At 37.8% G+C, this 23,705-nt stretch overlaps 1 protein-coding gene across 1 annotated transcript in view; it reads left to right on the forward strand.

Annotated features, from left to right (window-relative positions):
* The window catches only part of RASGRF2 (Ras protein specific guanine nucleotide releasing factor 2), a 121,974-nt gene that overhangs the window by 94,220 nt on the left and 4,049 nt on the right, over positions 1-23,705 (forward strand). The window contains exons 18-23 of the mRNA XM_030467765.1: positions 3,272-3,378; positions 13,346-13,458; positions 19,552-19,612; positions 20,270-20,373; positions 20,986-21,070; positions 21,661-21,858. Of these exons, the coding sequence (XP_030323625.1) occupies positions 3,272-3,378; positions 13,346-13,458; positions 19,552-19,612; positions 20,270-20,373; positions 20,986-21,070; positions 21,661-21,858 (668 nt within the window). The remainder of the gene's footprint in view (positions 1-3,271; positions 3,379-13,345; positions 13,459-19,551; positions 19,613-20,269; positions 20,374-20,985; positions 21,071-21,660; positions 21,859-23,705) is intronic.

A 23,705-nucleotide genomic window follows, 5' to 3' on the forward strand; every position in this document is an offset into this window, starting at 1 on the left:
TCTATGCCGTTTCTTGAGATTGTTTTTTCTTGTATGTTTTTACCTTTTGGTTAATGAAAAGATCTATTCAGTGACTGTAGGAACTTCTGAGGTTTCTCTTGGTGTCTCTGTCAATATTCAATAACTTTAGTTTAATAATATGACATAATTATCCTGGTATTGGGAAGGATACAATATAGTACTTTGACTTTTGAGGTTTTTAGCTGTTGTTGTACTGACTGGAAGGGAGCTGTCACATTATTAATAGATTTGCTAGTATCAAAGGAAAACTTTACAGTTATGTAATCTTCTGATATATAGGTGAACAGATCAGAGAGAGTGTCTATTTTCTACAGTTTTAATGAAATAATTCATGTATATAAGCCCACATAACTTATCTAGTGAACAGTAGCAGTAATCAAATAATTTCTAATTTTGAGACTACTCAAATTTCCTCTGCCTGATGGGCATTTTGAGGATGTGGATGGTACCTGTCTCTGCCACATGCTGTCAGTCCTGGCGTCTGCTTCAGTTACAGGTCATTTTGGGATTGAAACACTAGGAGCGAGCAGTGTGCTAAACACCACTCCAGAGGTTCTGCAATATCTTCTGGAGTGCACCTGGAGGAGATCATAACACTTTGCTTCTTCAGATCTCTCCATACCAGTCAGTGATGACTTGCACACCTCTTGTCTTCATGAGGGGCAGTTACTCATCTTCATCTCCCTGGCATTGCCTGGAACACTGTCACTTGTTTTTATTGTGGGAGTATTTTCAGGACCCTTTGTCCTGTGTTCCTTCCGTGCTTAAGCAGAAGTGTTTGCTTAGAAATAGGGTGGTATTGTAGGAAAGAGCTGCTGTCAGTGGCTTTTTTTTTCTGCACACTAGAACCAGTAGCTTGTCCTTCAGCATCTGTTGTCTCAAGGAGATCCAAGAGCTCCATGTATTGTCCTCCAGAATACCTGGCTCTTGGCTTTTAGGGCCCAACTGTGCTGAGCTGTTCTCAAAGTTTCTGAATATGGAGCCTACTTGAGGAGAGCTGCTGGTCAAAACAAGTTTTGAGGGACAGCTTTGAGGTAAAGCCAGACATCCAAATGGCACTAAGTCAGAGAATATTGAGTATTCTGCTCCACTCCAGTTCCATGGGAAAATGACATAAACATGATATTCTTCAAACAGTGAGTGTTGCTTGAGGACTTGTGGCTTCTCTTTTGTTTCTTTAAAGAAAAGTAAATTTTGAAAGTTGTGCGAAGAAGGAAGGAAACATATCCTGGGTTTCTGAGTTGTTTGGTATTTAAAAACAAAATCAGAATAAAGGCTAGACTAGATACAGATTTCCAGTATTATTTAATTTTTTTTTCTGATTTAGTGATTTATTTGAAGTCTCACACCTGGAGATGTAGAGTCAGTCTTAGAGTTTAATTCACACACTTAGAGTTTAATTCACTTAAATTCACAATGTTCAGCTAAATTAATTTCTTACAAAACTGGAGATCCCCATGTATAGGTTTGAGACATTAAATTCTTACAATATGGATCTAAGTAAATGTGTGGTGCTTATTCTCTACAAGATAATTACTGTTTAAAAATTGATGAAATTCTGAGGACCATAGAAGTTTGCTGAAGTGATCTCAGGAGGTTTTCCTTTTTCCTTTCTTGCTCCTTTTGTTCTTTTAGTAGCTCACTGAAAACAGTCTCTGTAGCCTTCTTTCTGTTTTTCTTCCAGCTTTCTGGAGCTTCTTTCTCTTAATGCTACTTTGATAAAGATTTCACTGCTTTAATATATAATTTTCATTGTTACTTTCATTGCTGCAATTAAGTGCCTAATTGAACAGTTTATAATGTGTATGCCTAGCTGCTTCTGCACGAGGTTAACTGTGAAAGACACAGAAAATTAACACACAAAATGTTGCCTAGGTTACCTTTTAGTGAGTAAAGCCGCAGAGATTTTGTTTACTTTACTGTTTATGGGCAATGAAACTCCTGAAGATTTTTTAATATGAAGCTTCCTTCTTAGATGTCAGCTACAGTGTAATCTGTCATAGTTTAAAAAACTTCCATGAAACATAGGTGAAGAAAGTACCTTTGGGTCCAACCAGCAGTAAAAGTTGTAAGACAGCAATTAAACATTTATTTTCCTGCTTATCGTTCTAAAAACAGAGCATCAATTTGTATTTCATTTTTTGTCTTTAATAGAAATAAAGCAAAACTAATACTCACCTCTAAGACCACCTCTAATGGATTTCTCACAGAATAAATAGAAGTTTAATCTGCCTTTGCAGATTAGACACATTGGAACAACTGTTATACTGAAAAAATAGTGAAGTACTGGTAATGTGGAAGGATGTTTCTATCTGTTTCCCTGGATTCTGCCTAGAAAGAATGGAAAACATTAAATCAAATCTAAGAAAAACTTAGAAAAATATAAACTTCTCAAGTGCATCTTCAGAGCTGTTTTTTTTTAGAAGCAAGGGGTTTTAATAGCATAATTTTCTTTTTCTAAAATAATGTAGTTATTTAATATAGAGGTTAGGATACAACTGCAGCAAAATGAGAACAAGGAGAAGCAACAGTGTGAATGCAAAAAGAAACATTTTTTTAAATTGTTTAAATATAAGTAAATAGTGCTGACTAAAAAAAGTTGTCTTTACAAGATATGTGAGGATATGCTGCAGTTGGCAAATCTTTATTTTCAGGCAGCTGAGATTGTAAATGTGTTTTCTGTATGCCTTCCCACTTTCTTGTCACCACAAAGGTAAAAAAACAAAGAGCTTATTTGAAGAGTCTCTATTGACTAGCAGAGCCTGTACAAAACTGCTTTTAGTAAGGAACATTTCTCACGTTGACCTTCTCCTCTGTGCTTAAACGTTATCCTCTCATTTCTTTACCATTTCTGAACTTTACCACTTCCCTTTTCTAAGGGATGCTGCTCACTTTCCTTCTGTAATCCCCTTGATTACAAGCCTTCTACATTTTTGGTCTGCTCCTGGTTTTTACTGTTACATTCTCCTGTGAACTAAGAGAAACCTTGATGTTAATGAGGCAGGGAAATACTCTTAATCTTTCTAAAACTGCATGCTTACCCACTCAGTGTCTGTATTAGTTGTGATGGGCAAGGCTCTATTGTATTGATCTTGCAGAATTCCAGCAGTCTAAATGGTCATTGAAAATATATGTGTGTCTTTTACTACACATAAATGCTCTATGAATTTTTTAGCTTACCACTGTTACTCATACTGTATTTTAATTTCTGCTACCTCCTTTAAGTCCAACGTGTGTCCTTTCCTCACAGGATTCAACAGCTCTGAACGCATGTGTGACAAAGAGTTCATAATACGCCGAGCTGCCACAAATCGTGTCCTCAATGTCCTGCGCCACTGGGTCTCCAAGCATTCCCAGGTATTCTCCTGTTGCACTCTCCTCCTCTCCATCTGTACTGTGCCCACATTCTCCTTCCAAAATACATTTAGGTGGCTCTCCTGTGCAGTAGTGTAGCAGAGGTCAAACAGCCTGTAAAGTCAGTTTTGTAAAGATAATATTGAAAACTAGCTTGTAAAAACAAACTGCTGAGCAAGTGAAGAGTCCTTCATCCTGCCTTGCAAAGCTCTACTGGAAATACCATTGCAACTTTATTCTTGCTACCATTGCATGAGTGCTTTACTGTTGCCAGGTGAGTGGTGATGATACATGCACAGTGGGTTAATCTTCAGATTGTCAGCATCCATGCTAAAGGCAGCTTAGTTCAGTTAGTCTGATCAAATGGATTAAAATGCTTGTGCTTGCCTACATATGCTTAGTTATTTGTTGTGATGCTTATGTGGAAGGAGGCATCAGTCCTTTATGTTGGTCTCTGCAGCCATGACAGGACTGTGGGTGTGATGTGCAATGATTACACTGTGTTGACAGAGGGAGGGGGGGAAAAAAGGGAAATCTGAGCAGCTAGTGGTGTTCAGTAGATAGTTGTGTCCTTAGGGCTGCCAGAGGAGGCAAATGTTAGAAGATTTTGGCATGCATGCAGAAGACTACCAGGAAAATTATTAAAAGGAACAAAAAGGACCTCTCTTACTATCATGGGAATGAGTAAACACTTTGAGTTATTGAAAACAAACTACATACACTGAGTTCTCTTTGAGTACTTGCTAAATGAAAATTGCATGTCAAACTCTTGAGCTGTAGCAGGAATGGTGGTAATGTTAGGGCAGTGTGCTGTACCTGCTCATGGTGTCCCTGCCAGAGTTCGTATCAAGTAACCTCTTTGAGTTGAGCTGAACCTGTATACTAACTAAAGAATGTTTAATTAATGTGATTTTGAAAAAGTTAGGAGCCAACAGACTTCGTCTACATTAAAGCAAACCAGTTAGATCGAAGTTCAAGTTTTAGAGCTGCCCCTGATTGGGTTTTGATGATGATCATAAAGACAATGCAACTGTGAAGAGTGCAAGCTCTCTCATTGTAGCAATTTACAAAAACACACTTGCTTTCCTTAAAAATACCTGTTCTCTGTTTCCATTTCATAACTACCCATGATATGCAGGAATATAATACTGTTCTGAATAGTTTCCCACATATTTTACATAATGTTTACCATTAGTATTTCTTTAAAAATATTAAAAGTACAAAGGTAGTGAGTAAAAATTCAACACTGCATTTTCAAAGAGGAAGCTATTACCTGTACTCCCTAGGTTCTCTCTGCCTTTTATTTTTTTGTTATGGCAAGGGTTGCAGATTTTAATTTTATAGCTCTCTTAACCCAGTATTCCAATATAGCAAATATTTTAAAATACAAGGGCTTTGGTGTAGAAAATAATGAAAGCTACAGCAACAGAGCATGTAATCAGCTTTTTGTGTTGTTTACTTGTGAGACCAGGGAGGGAAAAGGGGCAAACCAGAAATGTCTGACTGGTTTCTGCCAAAAAAATATGGGACAGGACTCCTTTAAAGAAGGCAAGTGAGGAATTACTGTCTGGACAAACAGTATGAAATGTTGGCAGTAAAGACACAGAGTCCTGTGAGAGCAGTAGCTCAGAGCGTCATTTTACAGTAACAGCACAAACTGCAAGTCAGAGAACCCTTAGCCACCAGTGTCTGGTGAAGAAATGGTTATTAGGTTTTCAAAATGACAAAACACTGTAAGCATTAAAATTCTATGAGATCATCAGATCTGCCAAAACATTTATTACATTTTAAGGTATTTACATCATTCCCTGGCCACTTAGTGCATTTGAGACATCCTTCACCTTCAGCAGCAGCCAAGGGCAGGTTTTATTCTCTTATAAAAAACAAAACAAAAAAAAACCCAAAAACCCAAACCATAAACTAATTAAGTTGATATTCACAAATATAAATTTCCTATTCAGTATGCTTTGCTGATACTGTTTGCACTCCACTTGGCTTTGAGTTTGATTTGGCTGCAAAAATTCCATCATCAAACAGGCAATTTCTGCCCTCTGTGGAAGAAGCTTCTTCACTTCTCCCACTTTTCTCCTTTTGATGTGCTTGAGATCCTTGTGGCCGTTCCTATCCTGCACCTATACAAAAGGTCCCCTGACACACACATCTTTTTCTGCCGGATTGCCATTTCCTTATATTCAACAAGAAGCAAAGGCACTAGATGGGTAAACTCTGGGGCTCTCTTTAGTTCTCATTTTAGGATGTGAGATGCTACTACACAGGGGCTTAATGTTGCAGCATGTTAGTAACCCTACAGCATAACTAACTCTGTTCTGGTGCTCTGATCCCCAAGTGACAGTCAATTCTCTACAGATTTGTCTGCCTAAATTATTCCACTGATTTGTTGTGTTCCAGTTCTCAGAGCAGAGGAGCTGCTGCACAGTCACACAGAACTGTGCAGGCTATCTTGAGAAACATGTGCAATGTAAAGAAAATTGTGTACAAACGTCTGTTAAATGTGCTGCTATACATATCATCCCACTTATTTCTCCCCTGCCTTCCATTCCTTTCTCTGGGTCCCTTTGGCTTGCTTTAGTGTGCTGCTCTCAAGTGAAAAATAGCATGGGTCAGGTATAGTGCATGATCTGAGGAATGGAGGCATTATCCTAACAAGTGGTTCAGACCCTTGTGTTCCCTCACTCTCTTCCAGCAAATTCTTGGCCAGGTTTTGGAAGGTCTTTCCTCTGAAGGTCTATGGAATTAATTAACTTCCTACTATATGTTGCAGCTGTGTCAAAACAGTTGTGGGTGTTTCAGGGTTTGTGTCTGTTATTTAAAGTTTCACTCCATCTTCATAATATTTAATATATGAGATAGTCTGTGGACAGAAAACAGAAGCATTAAAAGTAAGAATTCAGCCTATTCAGTGAGGGTGTACTTTTATGAAGGAGGGGTTTTTACTTGAAATCATACAAAACAGTGTTTAGAAAAAGGATTAATTAAATTTAAAACTTGGGTCATACTCCCTAGGATTCTCACTTAAATTTCAAGTAAATATATAGTGAGAATGCCAAAACTGGAGCCCTTTCAGGAGGGCAGAGGAACTAATTAATGCACAGATAACAATTTGGAAGAAAACATCCTCACATAATACAACACATATATTTTGTTTTTCCTGCACTTAGCAAGAATAATAAAACCTATACTGTTCATCAGCCAAATCCAGCACAGTGTGAAACATATCTTGATTAGGTTTTCCAGGAGCTTGTTTACATTTTTTCTTCTTTTCACCCCCTCTCCCTCCTTTTTCTTTTTTCCTACTGTTCTCTGTCTTCTTCACTCAGCTGCCTACAAGCCAATAAATCTACCTTTTTTCCCAAAGTAACAGCAGAATGTTCATGATTATGTTTTTGTTTTGAGATGTAATTGAGAACAGTGTAGGATTCTCATGTTGTAAACAGTGAGAACACAAATGATGAGGCAGTAATTGTAAAGACAAGAGTGTTGCTGGGAATGAAGAGGGCTCAAGAGGAAAAAACTCGTTCTAGCTCTTGTAAAGATGGAAAAACACAAGGGAAAAGGAAGTCAAGAGGAGGAAGTCTCTGTATGATTTTCATTATCCTAGCAAGGTCTTGCAGCTTCATTTTCTTTGTTTAACAGTACTTCCATGCCTTTTATCTCAACATTTCATGTTACAAAATCAAGTTTTTCCTGCTTCTGAAGCAGATTGAAATGGAGCTTGTCCAGGGACAAAGCTTTCACATCCGGTGTTGAAGAAAGAGAGGTTGGCTTCTCCAGACTTCCCAGTTTTGAGTGACTGCTGGGTGCTTGTTCCTCTTGCTTGGCTTCTTTGAAAACAGGATAAATTGACAAATCTTAACTCTTACAAACTGCATGGCTACCAGACAGTGTCAGTGAGTTATGAGTTTGCCACAGAGTCCAGGGAGAAGATCAATATGGGCTTGAATTTCAGGAGTATAGGTCATGATCTCATGACCTGTGCCTCTCTGACTCCAGCTGTAAATTTATTACAAGTAAAATTCTTTTTTATACTGGCAAAGCTGTGTAGAGTTTTTAACATAACTTCTTGCAGATGTAGTTAGGGATAGCGTCTAGGGATTGTGGAGGACACCTGCGTAAAGAGAATTTTCCAAGCAAAGATTATTTCAGTTAGTTTAAAATAGCTTAGTGCACATGAATTGGCCAATTCCATTTTGTGCACTGGAATAAAAAAATAAAATACAGTTCTTTTATAGGAGCCCCACTTGGGTTGTGCTTAAATGCATAAAGTAATGAATGTATTTCCTGGGAAATTTATAGTAAGTTTATTGCAGTAATGCAAACAAACTAAAATTAAGCCACACTTACTGTATAATAGCAAGATATTCAGTATTTTAACTAAATTTCAAATAAATCCCTAGAATATATGGCCTTGAAACAGCAAAGAAATTTAATAGAATCATAGAATCACAGAATAGTTTGTGTTGGAAGGGACCTTATAGATCATCTATAACCCTCACCCCAGGTCCATGGCCACCTTTTCCTAGACCAGGCTGCTCCAAGCCCTGTCAAACCTGACCTTGAACACTTCCAGGGATGGGGCAGCCCCAGCTTCCCTGGGCATCCTGTCTCACCACCCTCACAACAAAGATTTTCTTCCTAATGTCTAATCTCAATCTGTCTTCTTCCAATTTGCCCCATTCAATTTGCTTGCACTATCACTCCATGCTCTTATAAAAAGTCCTTCTCTAGATTTCCTTTAGGCCCTTCAGATCCTAGGAAGTAACTCTATGGTCTTCCTGGAGTCTTCTCTTCTCCAGGCAGAACAACTCCAACTCTCATCCTTTGCCAGCCTTCTCATGATCTTTGTGCCTCTCCTCTGGACTTGCTCCAACATCTCCATGTCCTTCCTGAGTTGGGGGCTGCAGAACTGAACACAGTACTGCAGGTGGAGTAGCAGAGGCGGAGAATCCCTTTACAATTTGACCACGCTTCTTTTGATGGCTTTCAGGGCTGCAAGTGTACGTTGCTGGTTCATGTTGTGTTCCTGGGGTTCTTTCTGAAGTGAGTAATGACACAAATTGTGAACTGAAGAAACAAAGAAGTTGCCCCAGAGAGTGACAGACCTAGGGAACCCTGAGCAAGCCTTCCAACTTGCCATTGATCACTTGGTGGAGAAATCAAGTTTGCTTCAACTTCTGCCCTTTGTAGAATGTAATTATGCACTGGTAGCAATACACTTAATTGTTGCTATGAACTGTCCAAACATTGCAGGAGCATAAGGGTTTATTATCCCATGACCTTTCAGGGAACCTGAGTCACCTAAAGAATGGTAGCCAAGCTTGCAGTCAGACACAGTAATCAGCTTTACTCTGTACTCTCTGCTGCTGGAGTCTGGCAGGTCCTTCTTCACTGAGGTCTGAGAATACCACATCCCAAGACTTAGAGGCAGGGATGTCACATTTCTTATAGGTCCTCAACACTTTGATCTAAAAATACCAAATGGCTAAAACCAGTGCTTGGATAAGGAGAGGTTTATAATGTTTGTGATTAGAAGCTTAGGATTGCTCAGTTGTGCTCATAACACAGCTTAAATTTCCATCAGGTGTTTCAGGCTAGTGCTGATACTGTGGAATCAGGGCTGGTGCTCTTCCCCAAATGGCGACTGTCTCTTTGTGTTTGAAACTATTTGGAAGACAAAGCTGTTGTCCTTTGCTTGCTTCTTGAAGTTAGCCAGACTTAATTCAAGTACAGGGATTAAATTTCATGAGAGCCAATCATTATCTCTTCCTTCCTCCTCATTTTCTCTTATGTGTGCTTTATGGGTTGAAAAATTCTCACTGTGTAGTTACAAGATGAAGTGTTTAGGAACAGACTGCAGTGCACCAAGTGTTCTTTCTTGTGATGATAATATCAGCTACATCTGGGAGCATCTGTGGAAAGGCCATGGGCTGTGGGTGCCAAGGCTGGGAATCTGTGTTGGAAAGCAGCCCGCTCCTTTCTTTCCCACCTGGAAAAAATGTGTCCAACCTGGGAGGTTCTTGTTGATCTGGCAAGTGCTATCTTCCTGTCCATGACAAGCCCTGCCAGCTTCGGGTGTGATTCTTGGATGGGTGGCGTACATCTACCTGTGCTGGCACAAGCACCTGGAGAACCTTCCATTCTCTGGCCCCTTCAGAGCATAGCACAAAACATTAGGCTTTAAAAAGAGAAACTAATAAAATGAGTCCAAATGCATTCAGCAAAGCCTGTCATGAGGGGGTAGTGCTACATTTATCCTGACAGGCTGTGCTTCTCCTTCTTCCCCTGTACATGGCAATGGCAGGGCACTGAAGCTGTCCAGACACTCTTTTGCCTTGTAAGCAGGTGCCTGAGGAGTTGAAAAGTTGGCTCTGGTTTCAGAGCTAAACTTGGGTGAGATTATTTTTACATGAAGTATGTAGGGTTATGTTGACATTGGCTGATGTTACTCGGTAAAAGGGTTCCCTCTAGAATTTCATTGTGGTTTCTCCATGCATGGTTCCTTCCCCTCTCCCCTCCTTTCTTCTTGCTTTTTTCTGCCTCTGTTGCAGTCCTTTTTCTTCTGGCCAGTAATTCGCAATCCATCATCATTTTATTTTACTTTATTTTATTTTATTTTATTTTATTTTATTTTATTTTATTTTTATTTTTATTTATTTTATTTTTACTCAGCTGGAATAGGTTGCCACTGAAGGACTTCTCATTCTGCAGTACAAGACCAATCCCTTCCTCCTGGCAAGGGATTGTACTTGCACTTTGTAAAGAGAATATTTGTGCATGGTAGAGATCAACAGTCTGGTTATGAGTCTACTTAAAATGAAATCATGCCAATTTTGGTGCTGTATAGTTCCAAGGGAGGCTTTTTCTTCTATAGTGCAGGTGGATGACAGCAAACTTCATACATTTCTCTATGCCACTGCAGTTTTTTTCTGCTGAAAACTTTGTTATGTGGTACTGAATGTGGTGCACAGTGCTTGTGATAGGTTGGGAACTTCATACATCCTGTTCTTACCCAAGGTCACTGTGGTACAGACCTTCCACTTAACTCATCAGCTGTCATTTTTTCTTTACCTGCACATTTCATTAGTGGTTTTGCTGTATAAATATTAAATAAGTAGGGAAGGAAAATATTTCCTGTTACTGACAGTAATGGACTTAAAAATAAAAGTTTAAATTTAGCTGTTTGTCTGAAAATTTGGGCTTGGTTGCTAAGTGTTTTGGTGTTTGTCTAATGCTCATGTTAACCTTCCTCCGTAGAGATAAGTAAATGTACATGTTTAAGTGGAACAATTTCCCTAGATTATTTATGTCTTGCTCATCACACTGGCATCCCAATACACATGAAATCATGAACTTCAATGGAAAGACAAATTAACCCTCCATTTTTCTTCATCATTTCACCTTATTTTCTTTTTTTTTTTTTTTGTCCTCAAATTATATGAAGCAGCTGGTGCATTGCTATAAAAAACCTAATGCATCTGGGCACAAAAAAGAGATTTCATAAGACAACAGCTTACAAAATTGCATGGACAAAGAGCCAGGTCTGTCACATGGCAGGGCTGTGCTGTGAAGTGGCATTAGTTGTGGTCAGGCTGACACAGAGATGTGACAGCAGCTGGGACCAAAGGAGTCACACAAACCACTGCATCCTCTGTTGATAATCCCTAATGGTTTGGACTGCCTACACTGATAAGGGGTCAAAGATCTCCATTTTTCTGTGGCTAGAGATGTGGATTTTTCCACCATGAAGTCCCTTCCAGTGTAATTGAAAGCCAGTGTAATTGAAGTCGAAGATAGCCTTAACCCTAGGAACCAAGTGTTCATATAGCTTGCTGGATGAAAAAAAAAAAAGAACCAAACCCAAAAAAACAAGTCTTGAGTTTTTCCAGTGATTCCAGGACCACTCTCATGTGGAGATGACAAAATAATCATGTTTTGCTGTCCATGCATAATGTATTCATTCTCATTACTTATAAGAATTGTAAATTAATTGCACAAAAGGTAAAGTGCTTCGCTTTTTCTGAGTCCGAGATTAATAGGTGAGGCTCCCCCCTTTGAATAGCTTTTAACATAGAGACTTTCTCGACAAATTTAGTTGCAATAAAGCAAGAGAAATTTTCTCTTCTTGAGGAAAGTTATCCTGTGATGAAAATAGTCATCCCATTATGGTGGGAAAACTAATGGCCCCCGTCAGACTATAGGACAGACAGTACTGCTATTAATTATGCTGATTGCTTAAACTTGTGCAGACTCAAGGTTTCTGTAGCTAAATTTTTATAGTTTCAAATTCCAAATGGTTTTCTTTTAAAAAACACTGGAGTGAACAGTATGCTCATGTAGTTCAATTACATTCCTTATGCATTCACGGATGAGTCCTGCTTCCACGCCCTAAATAAATGAATAAAAATCTCTGTCATCTTTTGAAAACTGACTAAAACTGTTCCTGAAGGGGGAACTGCTTTTGGACGTTAGCTACAAGAAATATATTTTATAAAACAAACACAAGGCAATACCCTTAACTTTTTTTTTTTTTTTTTTTTTGCTAGTTTTTGAGGCATATTCAAAGCCTAATACTGCACAAGTTTCTGTTCTCCAGCATCCTTTAATATACAGAAACACCACTTAAAACTAAGACACAGATACTATTGGTTTTAAAATATGTATTAGCTCTGGCAGAGTTGAGACTTTTGAAGGGACATAATGGGGTGCCTGTACCAAGAAGAAAATGCCCAGGGCAGCAGGGAATTTCTGAGCACTGGCATTTTGAGCAGTAAGTTTTTTTAAAAAGTTCTGTAAGCATGGCTGTGACACCACTTTCTGTAAGAAATGTGCATCCTCCTTCCTTAAGTATTTAATCCCTTTTCCAAACTGAGCATCACCTTCCTGTGTGACTTTGGGTGCACTCTGACACTCAAACATCCCCTCAAGAGAAACGAGTGGTGTGAGAACGTGAGTCTTGACCAGAGGTGGTTCTCCTTAGAGACATATATCTGAAAAAAATCATCTGCCAATTTAGAAGCCTGTCACAACAGAAAGTGTTGTACCTGTTTCTTTCGGAAAATTAACATTTTTCCAGTTTGAGTAACTTTGTGGGTTCTGTTGCCATGGAAACAAGCAGGGGCTTTTTAGAAACATGGTCTTGCTTGCAAGTAACTGTGGGATATCAACGAAGATCTATTATGCACTACAGGACTGAAGGTTTGGGGTTTAGTTTTCTTTCCAAAAGCTCAATAAAAGCATTTTTGAAGTTTACTCCTGCCCATTCCCACCTTAAAGCTCATACATTGTTCTGTTGGATTTTCTCCAATATCAGAGATCAACAGAAATGGTTGTTGAGTTTTCCCCCAGTGTCAGATGTCAGACTGCCTCAGAAATAATTAAAATGCTGAAGCTCTTACGTGCAGTGCCAGAGAGCACTACTCTGATTTATTGTGCTTATATTAGGCTGAGCACTCCACTATGTGGAACAAAAAGCAGACCTTTGCAAAAGGGTGAGTATGAGATAAGAAATACTAGAGTGGGAGACAGATAAACAAAGAAACTTGAGAAAACAGTAAAAAATCACCAGTGTCTAGACTTACTAGGCAGTGGTCAGTGTTGCAGTTAAACTGTCCCTCTGAGAAGAGAGAACTAGGCATTTTATGTGTGTTGGTGAGATGCAGTTCCTACTTCAGAAGAGAAAGTTTAAGTGATTCGCCCATTTCCACACAAAAAACACAGGTCAGAAAACAAAGCAAACTACAGCTTTTTGGGCTCTCACTTCTGTAGCCTGTTGACTAAAACAGCTCTTCTAAATATTTGCAAAACTAGTAGCAAAAAAATCCAAGCAAGCAAAAAACCTAATCTCACAAAGCTATATTTTTCAGTTACTTGACCAACATTTGGTTGGCTTGCTGTTGGTTGTTTTGGTTTTGGCTTTTTTTTAAAAAAAAAACAAAATGTTTTTTCTTTGCAGGATTTCGAGCTGAACAATGAGCTAAAAATGAATGTGTTAAATTTGCTGGAAGAAGTCCTGAGAGATCCTGACCTTCTGCCACAAGAAAGGAAAGCTACTGCAAATATACTGAGGTAAATCACATTTCCAGTAATTATTGAAATGTTATGCTAACTATAGCAGGTAGAATAGTTAGGGGATCATGTGTCATAGTATTAACAGGTGGCTTTTTTTTCTCCAGAGTACTTGATTTTGAAGAATTACTAAGTGTTTCATTAACTATAAAACAGAATGTGCTTTAAAGTTCAATAAATAAAAGTATCTGCATTAGAAAACTCTTGCAGCAGAACAGCTGGCAGACATGGGCTCAGTTTTTCTGCAGCAGAGAAAAATGCTCCCCAGCAAAGCAACGAGGCCACTGCTGTGTGCCTGGAGTAGTGAGGGATGTAGTAACTATCTGAGTAACTACCCAACTACTCTGCTAAGCTCAGGAGAGGCTTGTGGTAGCCTAATGACTTGTGACATCCTAACAAGACCATGCTCACACTCTCCTTTATGTTAAAACCATGTCTAAAGTTCCTTGGGTAGCTTACAGGGAAGAATTTTTGCTTAATTAGTCCTGGGAAATAAAGAACCTCTAAGCTGCTTCATAACTCCAACTATTTAAATTAGGGTCATAGCACCTTATTTTGTTTCTTAGGGTTGGTATTACATAGTGGAGTGTATCTAGTCATGCCAAAGGGACAACTGTTTATAAATATTTATCAGTGCAAACATGTTTGCCTGTTAAATTTGAATGTGATACAGTGATTTTTAGGTAAATTCTTTTACATTACAAAGGAGCAGTAAACATTTAAAGAGTTGTCAGTTGTTAAAATAAGATACAAATTAAAAACAGATAAATCTGTGGCCTGCTTTGTTGGTTTTTTTTTAAGTGTTCTGCTGGAAAGGCAGGAAGGCTGCAATCAATGCAGTGTGTCTGAACCATTAGACAGGTTTCCCCATTAGATGATTACATGAAAAAGAATGTCAGAAAACTGAGGGAAAGGTTTTTCATCTGCAAGAAAGAAAAGTCAAACAAAGGATAGCAAACAAAGATAAGTTCTCAATAAAAGTAATTCATGTCAGTGTGATCCTACTTAATTTTTACATAAATAAAAATAATCCTTCTTTTTAATTATACTCTATCTGCTGTTACCTGAAATAAAAATAGCAAGTTTGCTTCAGGTATTTCCTTGGAAGAAACTAAACCTGCATTGGCTGTTCTTGGCAGAGTAATGTAATCCACTTACAGGCCTTTAACACACAAGTTTGTAAGCAATTTCCTGTATCCAGTTTCCAATTAGCCAGTTTCCATTAGATGCTGCATAAAATAATGGAGACCTAGGTAATTATGTGCAAACTTTGAGTTGCCCTTCCTTGCATCATTCCACTGCTAATCTAGGAAATGAGAGATATTGCTTGCACTCTCCTTCCTTCTAGAACTTTCTATTTTATTATCTAAACATGCTATATATGCTACTGGTACAATTAATCAGATACTACCATTAAATATTTTAAATTAAGACTGAATTTTTTACCATGGTATGATTTTTCATTAAAAAAAGAAAATATGAAGTTCAATTCAGTAAAAAATGAGAGTTTGAAAAAGTTATTTTTTTTTTAAACTGAGGAACAGGAAGAAGAAGATGGAAAAAGAAGGAGTAATGAAATAAATGGCTTTTTATTCCATTGTCAAGTCTCCCTCAAAGATGTCTCTGAAGATTACTACTTACTGTAGTAGGGTTAACCAAGACTAACTTCCTCTAGACCCAGAGCTGATATGCTTGAAGCAAAAGCTCACATGGTGCTCTGAGATGTTGTGCAGTTCTACAACCAAGTTCTACACCAGTGTAGCTCTAAAATGATTGTTTTATTTTTTTCTTCATCAGATTACAAATTTTCTGTCATTTGCCAACATGGCAGATTACAGTAAGTAAGTTGAATATTAAGAAAAGGCCTGTAATGGAAAAAAATATATATTTTTCTGGTGTTTCTTGAACTCTCCCTAAGTTATAATGACACCTCTCTGCATGGAGTTAGAAAAAATTCTACGGTGGGACCCAGTGGGTCTAAATGAAGCACCTGACATGAAACAATCTGTAGGCAGCTCACAAAGTACCCCTTCCAAGTTATCTGCCTGTCAAGAAGGAGATCTGTCCAGAACTGACTAAAGTGAGGCAAGATGACTTCTGCTCCAGAGATCACAGGACACAGAATAGAGGCAATGACTTGTGGAGGGTCTAAAACCCACCCTGGATGTCCTAAATGTATCAAGAGTCTTTCTTATAGAAACATGTAGAGGTTCTCCCAGGTGTGGTGTTCCTTTTTTGGTTCACCTACCAGTGCCTGGTTCAGTGAAATGCTGCTCAGAACATCACCACCCCATTCTTTGGTATATCTTTGTTATCTTTTTGGTTCTCCTCTAGAGGTAGGGATTTCATCTAATACTAATACTAATAGAGGAGGAATTTAAATTATGCACCTGGAACTGAGGGGATATTTTTACTGTTGCTAGAAACAAATTTGTTTGAGGAATTTTCACAGCATGTATATGAAAGCACAGAGTTATCGTAATTGGAAGTCTTGATTAAACTATCATTCAAAGGGCTTCTCTGGGACAGGATGAAAATGGGAAGGAGGGGTGAGCTTGTTCATATTCCCCTCATGAAAATAGCAATTCACTTAATTGCTAGCTAAGTGTTCAAAAATTGAATTTTTAGTGGTTGTGAAGAGGTGCTTGTTGCTGGCTTTTATATGTAAATGGCCTTATCAAAATATTTAGTCTATCAGAATTTTGGCTTCTCACCCTGTAGGCCTTGATTTCCCCACATTTCTGTATTCATTGTCGACTCTCAACTCTGAGAAGCAGAGGAATTCAGAGTTTAACAATAATTTCTTACCAAAATTCCGATTTCTTACCATAAGTTCCATTTTTTTACCATAAATCACCGAAGTTCGAACACTTGTGAAGGAAAGTTCATGCTTTCTGAGATGAAGTATAGGTATATTCCAAGGACTGTGTCCTTGAAGGATATTGGGTACAAATGCCTGTTTTTACAGACTGACACAGCCTTTGAGTGTATCTGTGGAAATGTACACACATTTCTTCAAAATCAGTGCCTTTGTTAGCAGAGACTGGAGGAGCAGGAAATGTTGGTTTGTGTTGTGGAGATGTTATGATCAGCTCTGGGAAAGCTCTGGATAGAATATGAATGGCAAGGAAAGTGTTTATGAGAGATATTGAGCTGCCTCATGCCTTCCTGAGTCATCAAACAGAACAGCTGCTATTTCTTGTGGGATGAGATTTTTTGCTGAATGGACAGGCAGGGTTTCTCTGATGGGTAAAAAAGCTTGGGTTTTTTCTTGTTATTCAATATCCATTCTGAAAGCCCAGCAAATTTACTGAATTATGTTTTGCTTGAGATTTTATCAGCCTTACTTACTAACTCCTGAAGTCTGAGTAGATTTGTATTGATGGTGAAGCAGGTAGGTATGAAGAACACCGGTGAGTGACTTTGATAAACATACCTATGTGAAGACAAAATGGGTGATTCAAGAAACAGTTCCTCTTACTTCTTCCTGAGAATAAATGCAAATTAAGTCCAGTGATATTCAGAGGTCAAAATTTGATGGATAATCAACTTTCTGCCTTGGATGATCTCACCAGACAATGCAATTCCTACGAACTTACACCAGTTCTAAAGTATTTTAAAATATTTTATGTATCATAAAGGGATGAGGAGACAAATTTTAATATTTTCCACAAGAAAATCACTTTAATATTTGTAAGACTAACAACCAATGTGTCCTCCCAGAGAGGGTACTGTTAAACACTCCAGCAGAATCTCTCCTTTGCTTTCTCTCATAACTCTATTCACATGGACTTTTTATACAGTTTCCAAGAGGCTGTCCAAGGAGTGGAATGGGAACTGCCCAAGTAGAACTGATCAGCTCAATGTACCTTCCTAGACTTTGTTGAAACTAGGCATCCCAAAGCTGACAGCAGGGCAGACTGAAGTGGAAGCTTCTATGGATGCTATCAAAAAGTAGCTTAATCCAGTCTAGAGATGGGTTGTCCTCTGCAGATTTAAACATGGAACACTTATGGATAAAAGGACAATTTGTTTTATGAGACACTGTGTTTAGAAAAAGAAAAGAACCAGTCATCTCTTCAGAATGAGGGATTATTAAGTCTACATACAATCTAAGATGTCATGTTGGAGTGTCAGGAAGCAAAGATAAGGACAAGTTAAATACTTTCAGCTTCTTAAGAATCTCATGTTTGTGATTTTGTTTTTAATTATGCAAACAAAATATTTTCTGCATCAAAGATAAGAACTCCAGCAATATAAAGTTATATGTCAGGAACATGAGTGATGATTTCACAAGATCCCTGAGAATACCTGGGGCAGAAGGGCAAGCCCTCTCCCTTTTTATTGCCAGGAAGCACATGCTCATGTCATATGATGAACAATTCCTTTCTGCAGACAATGAGTCCTGAGGTACAGCACAAAATAAGCTGCTCAGGAAAGACAGACTGCCAGTTTGTTTACAGTTTCTGAGGCTACACAGTTATTATCTGGAGAAGAATCTTGGGGTTCTCCTGAAGAATTAGACATTCAAGATTTTGCATGGCTTGCCCAGCAAACGTAAGGTATTTCCCTCTCCTTTTCAGAAAGGTCATTTGTGTGGATTTGACAGGCTGAAAATGAAGGCAAGGATGTTTCTTAGAGCCTTTCTCTTTGTATTTGCATTTGATTTCAACTTACTCCTCCAATTTGGCAAACCAAAAGGAAACAACAGCAACCCACAACAGAAGAACCTCGTGTACTAAGCATTAACACTTCCTCCCCACCCACATAGTACAAATGCCATTATCTTACACTCATATCTAAAGTCTCCAGGCAATATAGTCTTTTTTTTTTTTTTTTTTAACCCTTTCCCGTTTCCTTTTGTCTGTTGCTACAGAGTGCAAAAATAAAGAAGGGACTGTGAGAAAGTTCCAGTTACTGCGCTTTGCAGAATGATCACTCGGGCTGAATCTTCTTTGAAACCGGTCATCTAACCTTTCCTTGAAGGTTCAGCTTATGAGTAATTCTACACCTTCTGCAGAAAGCCTGTTTCATTGCTCACCCAGACTTGCAGTTGGAAAATGGAACTAAATATTGAAACTGAATCTCCTCTGATGTGAATCAGCTCCAGTGACTTCTTGCCATGTCATTAATATTTTTATAAGCAGTCTTTTACATGCCAACATACTGCACTGTCTCCCCAAATCTTCTATTTTCTGCACTATACAAATCCAGTCTATTCAAGGTTTATTTGAATCTGTATTTTCCACACAAAAGAGTAAGATCTTAGAATTATATGTCAAGATAATACATCAAGGTAGATGGACTTTGATGAGTACTTTTTACTTCTACTGGTTCATTTTTGTTGCATTACTCTGTGAGTAACCCTAATAGTCATGGGATTTCTATAGCAGAATTGGAAGCCTCAGTTAACACTTGTATTACTGAAAGCAAATCATGTACTTTCTACAAGTAGAATCTGCTAGCAATCTGTTGTCTGTTTCCACACTCACAGCTGGTTTTGTGGGGCACTGAATTGGACAGTATAGTGCCAGTAAACAAGAACACTTCCCAATGAGCTACTCGCTTTATGCATCCCTTTACTTTCACTGTCCTTCCTTCACTTCTAAAATGTTGATATTCGAAACATTTCTCCAAAGTACCATTTAGCACAGTAATTTAAGAATCTGAGAAAAGGCTTGAGATGTAATTTTCCACCATTTGGTTTTCTGGGATCATTCACAATTGAAGGCACCTGGTTAATAATAAGAACACCACCAACAAGCAACAACAATAACGTTAATGATATTTTATATTGTATAGTTTCATATTATTATTATTATTCAAGTAAGTACAGTAGTTATTGTAAATGATAATTCTGCAGTATATGTGGTTCTTAACACAGAGATTTTAAGCCATCATTAGCCTCATTTTATCTTATATGACAGGTGTTCTACCATTTTGTACACTTTTACTTAAGACATGAGATTTTAGGTACCACTATTAAGATTTATTTTAGATAAATTTATTTTAGTATTGACTATTTGTGATATGGATTTCCATAACCAATGCCCATTTAATTTATAAATTATGTTCTGCTACTTAATTTTTCAGAGCTCTTTCTCAGGATGATCAAGACGATACCCATTTAAAAATAGAGGATATAATTCAGATGGTAAGTTCATCCTGTAATTTAAACATAAATTCTCCTATAGAAATGTCATGGTTTAAGTCATTAAAATGTAGCACAGCTGCAGCTTTACATCTGAACAGAAGTACTGTTCCTTTACATCAGGAATGTACATTACTTTTTAGTGAGAGTAAGAATTTGGAGCCCATATTAAAGATAACAGGACAAAATTTTACAGTTTGGATTTCAAAAAAAGGATAGAAAAGGGGGAAATATATTAATATACATGAAGTAATAAACATTTGCTATCTCAGCTCCCATTAGAACCATAGCTGACCTTGACCAACAATGCCCATCCTCCAAGCTGTAGTCACTGGCACTGCATAGTGCATTGCATTGGTCTGAAGAAGAGTGCGGTCAATGAAGTAGATGCAGAGTGATAATGTGGAAAGTAATTCAGAATGCACAGACTCAAGCCTCTAGACATACTTATAATTTGCAATGTGCCTGTTGTCCTGTGAATTTCCAGCCTGATGTTTACCCTTATGTTGCTAAAAAATTTTTTTCCTTCTTATTTCTTTGTAGCAAAGAAGTTAGTGACAGCTCTGTGTTCAAAGTTCATAGGAAGTTCCTAATGCCCTGTGCTTTGAAATGTCCTTTGATGCAAAAAGAGATCATTAAGTGTTCTCCTTATTTTTGCAGTCCGATTGTCCAAAACCAGAGTGTTTTGAGACTTTGTCGGCCATGGAGCTTGCAGAGCAAATAACCCTTTTAGATCACGTAGTTTTCCGAAGCATACCCTATGAGTAAGTGTTCTCCTACGAGTGACTGAAGTGAGTGTGGTGGATGAGTTACTGACTGGCAATGTTAGGCACTACACTAATTCATGATAGTGACAAAAAGGTTTGCATATATAGCAGGATAATGTCCTCTGGCTGTTTTTCTCATTGCTTCTCACTGCCGTTTAATCTGATCGTGTTTTGAAAGACTGAGGTGTTTGCTAAGAAAGAAAAAAAACCAAACAAACTGTGTTCTAAGGCTCTGGGGGTGAATAGAGAATAGAAGTGCTGAGCCTCTAGGGAGGGAGTGTCAAATCAGCTTCTTTCATACAGCAATTTAGCATGGATATACCCATGTAAGCTGACAAGACCAGTTTCAAATAGGGTCACAATGTTGAAATTTGGATGGGGGGCCAGGGGAGGGGATTAAAAGAAAAAATAAATCTTCCTTATAATATTTACTGCTTCAGAAGACATTACAAGTGGTAGAGTGAAATGCTGGAACTAGTGTAAAGCTGTGTTATTAGCTTCTAACAAAATGAGGTAGACTTGAAATCCACCTTGGTTATGGTTAGAGACAGAGGCCATACTGTGTTTATTAAAAGCATTTTTGTTTGTTTCTCTCCCCTCAATTTGTAGAGAGTTTCTAGGGCAAGGCTGGATGAAAGTGGATAAAAATGAGAGAACACCCAATATTATGAAAACCAGTCAGCATTTTAACGACGTAAGTATTCTTCAGGATAAATTGCTTTCTAGGGAGTGTATTGGCACTGTCTATGACCTCTGGGACAGAAATATCTGTTTTCTTTACAATGTGATGCAACTTCTTATCTAGTAGTGGCTGAATGTTAAAGTTTTTTGTGATTAAACTTTTAAATCAAAGCACATGAAGATTCTCATTTTCAGGAACCTGCACCTATCGCATTTCAATGGCAATAGAGTAGAACATATTAAACTACTACAATGTCTTATTGCTTACAGAGGAAACAAAATTTTCTCCAGAGAGGGAAAATACAGCACCAAATCTATGTAATGATTTTTTTTTTTTTTTAACCACAGACACATCTTTGCTCTTTCTCATTTTTCTTGGATTTTACTGAGTGACCTTCCAGTTAGGTTTATTACTTCTTTCTTTTCATCATTCCCTTGTTCCAGTTGCCCCTACCATGCTGTTCTCAATACACTTTCCCTGGCTTTATTAAGAGCCATAATTCTGCTGTGCTTTAGGTTTTTTCTGCCTTGTTCATTAAATAATTATAGGCTGAAAGGGATTGTATTTAAATGTCCTAAAATTCTTCCACTTTCTTTGGCCAGATGAGTAACCTTGTTGCCTCCCAAATCATGAATTATGCTGATGTCAGCTCTCGGGCTAACTCGATTGAGAAGTGGGTAGCAGTAGCTGACATTTGTCGATGTCTGCACAATTATAATGGTGTGTTAGAAATTACATCAGCCTTGAACAGAAGTGCAATCTACCGACTTAAAAAAACTTGGAGTAAAGTATCCAAACAGGTAAGAAATATTCAATAACAAGTTGGGTTTCTAAATTTCGTGGGTTTATTGTTCAGAGAACAACAGGTTGAGAGGTGATTTGCCCTGTAAGTGTTGAGGCTTTTACAATACACTATTTGCTGCAAGCACTGAGTGGTACCAGTATTCCACATCAAGGTAATTTTTATTTAATTTTTCCTTTTTAAAATAATTTTTAAATGTCATTAATTAAATATCTGTCAGAACAAACTGGATTTCAATGGAATTAGCAGGTGCCTGAGACTACACTTGAGCCTGAAATATTGAAATATTTGAGAAGATTAGATTTGGATGCTTTCAGATATGCACATCTAGTTGGTTTCTAGTTGTAAGTAAAGTCAGGTCAGCTGCCTGAAATAGGAGCCATCTTTCCTTGTCTTCAGAAAACCAGTAGAGGTGCCAGCATTTCTTCTCACTGTGTCAAGTGTTTTGCTACACTGGAAGAGACAACCAATCTTTGCATTTAGAGGCCCAAGTTAAACCCTTGCCTTGCTGCTGAGGCTGTCAGCAGCATGACTAAGGCTGTGAGAAAGACTATCAGTAAAAGAAATGAGATGGACAAAGAGACGAGCCAGCTTGAGAAGTATCCAGTCTTTTATGTTCTCTGTTTTAAATGGTTTGGCAAAACTGGTTGAATAATTTAAATCTCATCTTTCTGCTATTTGAAAGAAAAGTAAGTGGTTTAGCACATGGAATAGCACAGCAAGGAGGTAAGTAGGACAGACTTGTAGTCAGACAGTCATTTATAACTTAGGGAGCATTTGGATAAATAGTGTACGTAAGCTACTTGGAAGATTTCAGGTTGCCCATTTTAGATCTGGATAACTAACATGCAAAAGATGGACTTTTGTCATAGCCTTTCCTCCTCTGTGTGTTTCTGCAGCTTTTGCAGATCACTAGAGTAACCCAAGCAATGAAATCCACTTAAAATACATTCTGACTGTACTGCCTTCTCAAGTCAGCTTTTATCACAGAATCATAGAATCATAGGTGGGAAGGGACTTTCAGCTGCTTTATAGATGGTGCTGCATTGTTTTACTCTGAAATATATAAAATCCTTTCAATGTAGACTGTTATTTAAGACATTATCTATAGAAAGTTTTATGTTTACAATTTGTTAGATTTTTAAACTTCTCAATAAAAAACAAGTGAAAAACAACAATGGATTCATGTTGTTGCACAATTCTCCAGTCCTTACTGGAAATGTAATCTGAGCTTACTATTGAGAAAAAAAAAAAAAAAAAAAAATTGTCTGTTTCTGCCTACAGCTTTTTCTTAATTGCAAATTCAGTTTCAAAAATGACAAATTTCTCATGGTTCTCTCTACTGTCTGTATAAATAAACTACAAAGAATATTTATTTTGATGTAACCAAACTCTGATAGTGCTTGCTGAAAGTAATCTATGTAAACAGCAATATACAGTCAGACACATATTCAGCTTTTATCAGAAAGATAAGGTAAAACCAGCTTAGTGTAAACTGCCAGACTGTAAACATCCTTTATTGTCCTTAATTTCAGCAAATGGAACTGAGGGTCCTTAGCAGGATGCAAGATCCTCTCCCTGATGCTCTTCTATGCACAGTAAACTGAATTGCTGACCATTAAGTTAATGAACTTGTATTTTTTCCTGAGTTTGTAGGCTAATATTATTAGCATAGATACAGGTTCTGTGTATCACTTGAAGGAACATCTTTAATGCTGCTTCATCTCCATTTTCAGAAATAAACTAGGAGCTACAATAAAGCTAAATTGCTAATGCCTGTTGCTACTTTCGAAAACAGGGTGCAGATGCTAAGTGAATTTCACCTTTTGTAAAATTTAATCCCTG

The sequence above is a fragment of the Calypte anna genome, chromosome Z (assembly GCF_003957555.1).
Source record: "Calypte anna isolate BGI_N300 chromosome Z, bCalAnn1_v1.p, whole genome shotgun sequence".
In the NCBI taxonomy this organism is placed as follows: domain Eukaryota; kingdom Metazoa; phylum Chordata; class Aves; order Apodiformes; family Trochilidae; genus Calypte; species Calypte anna.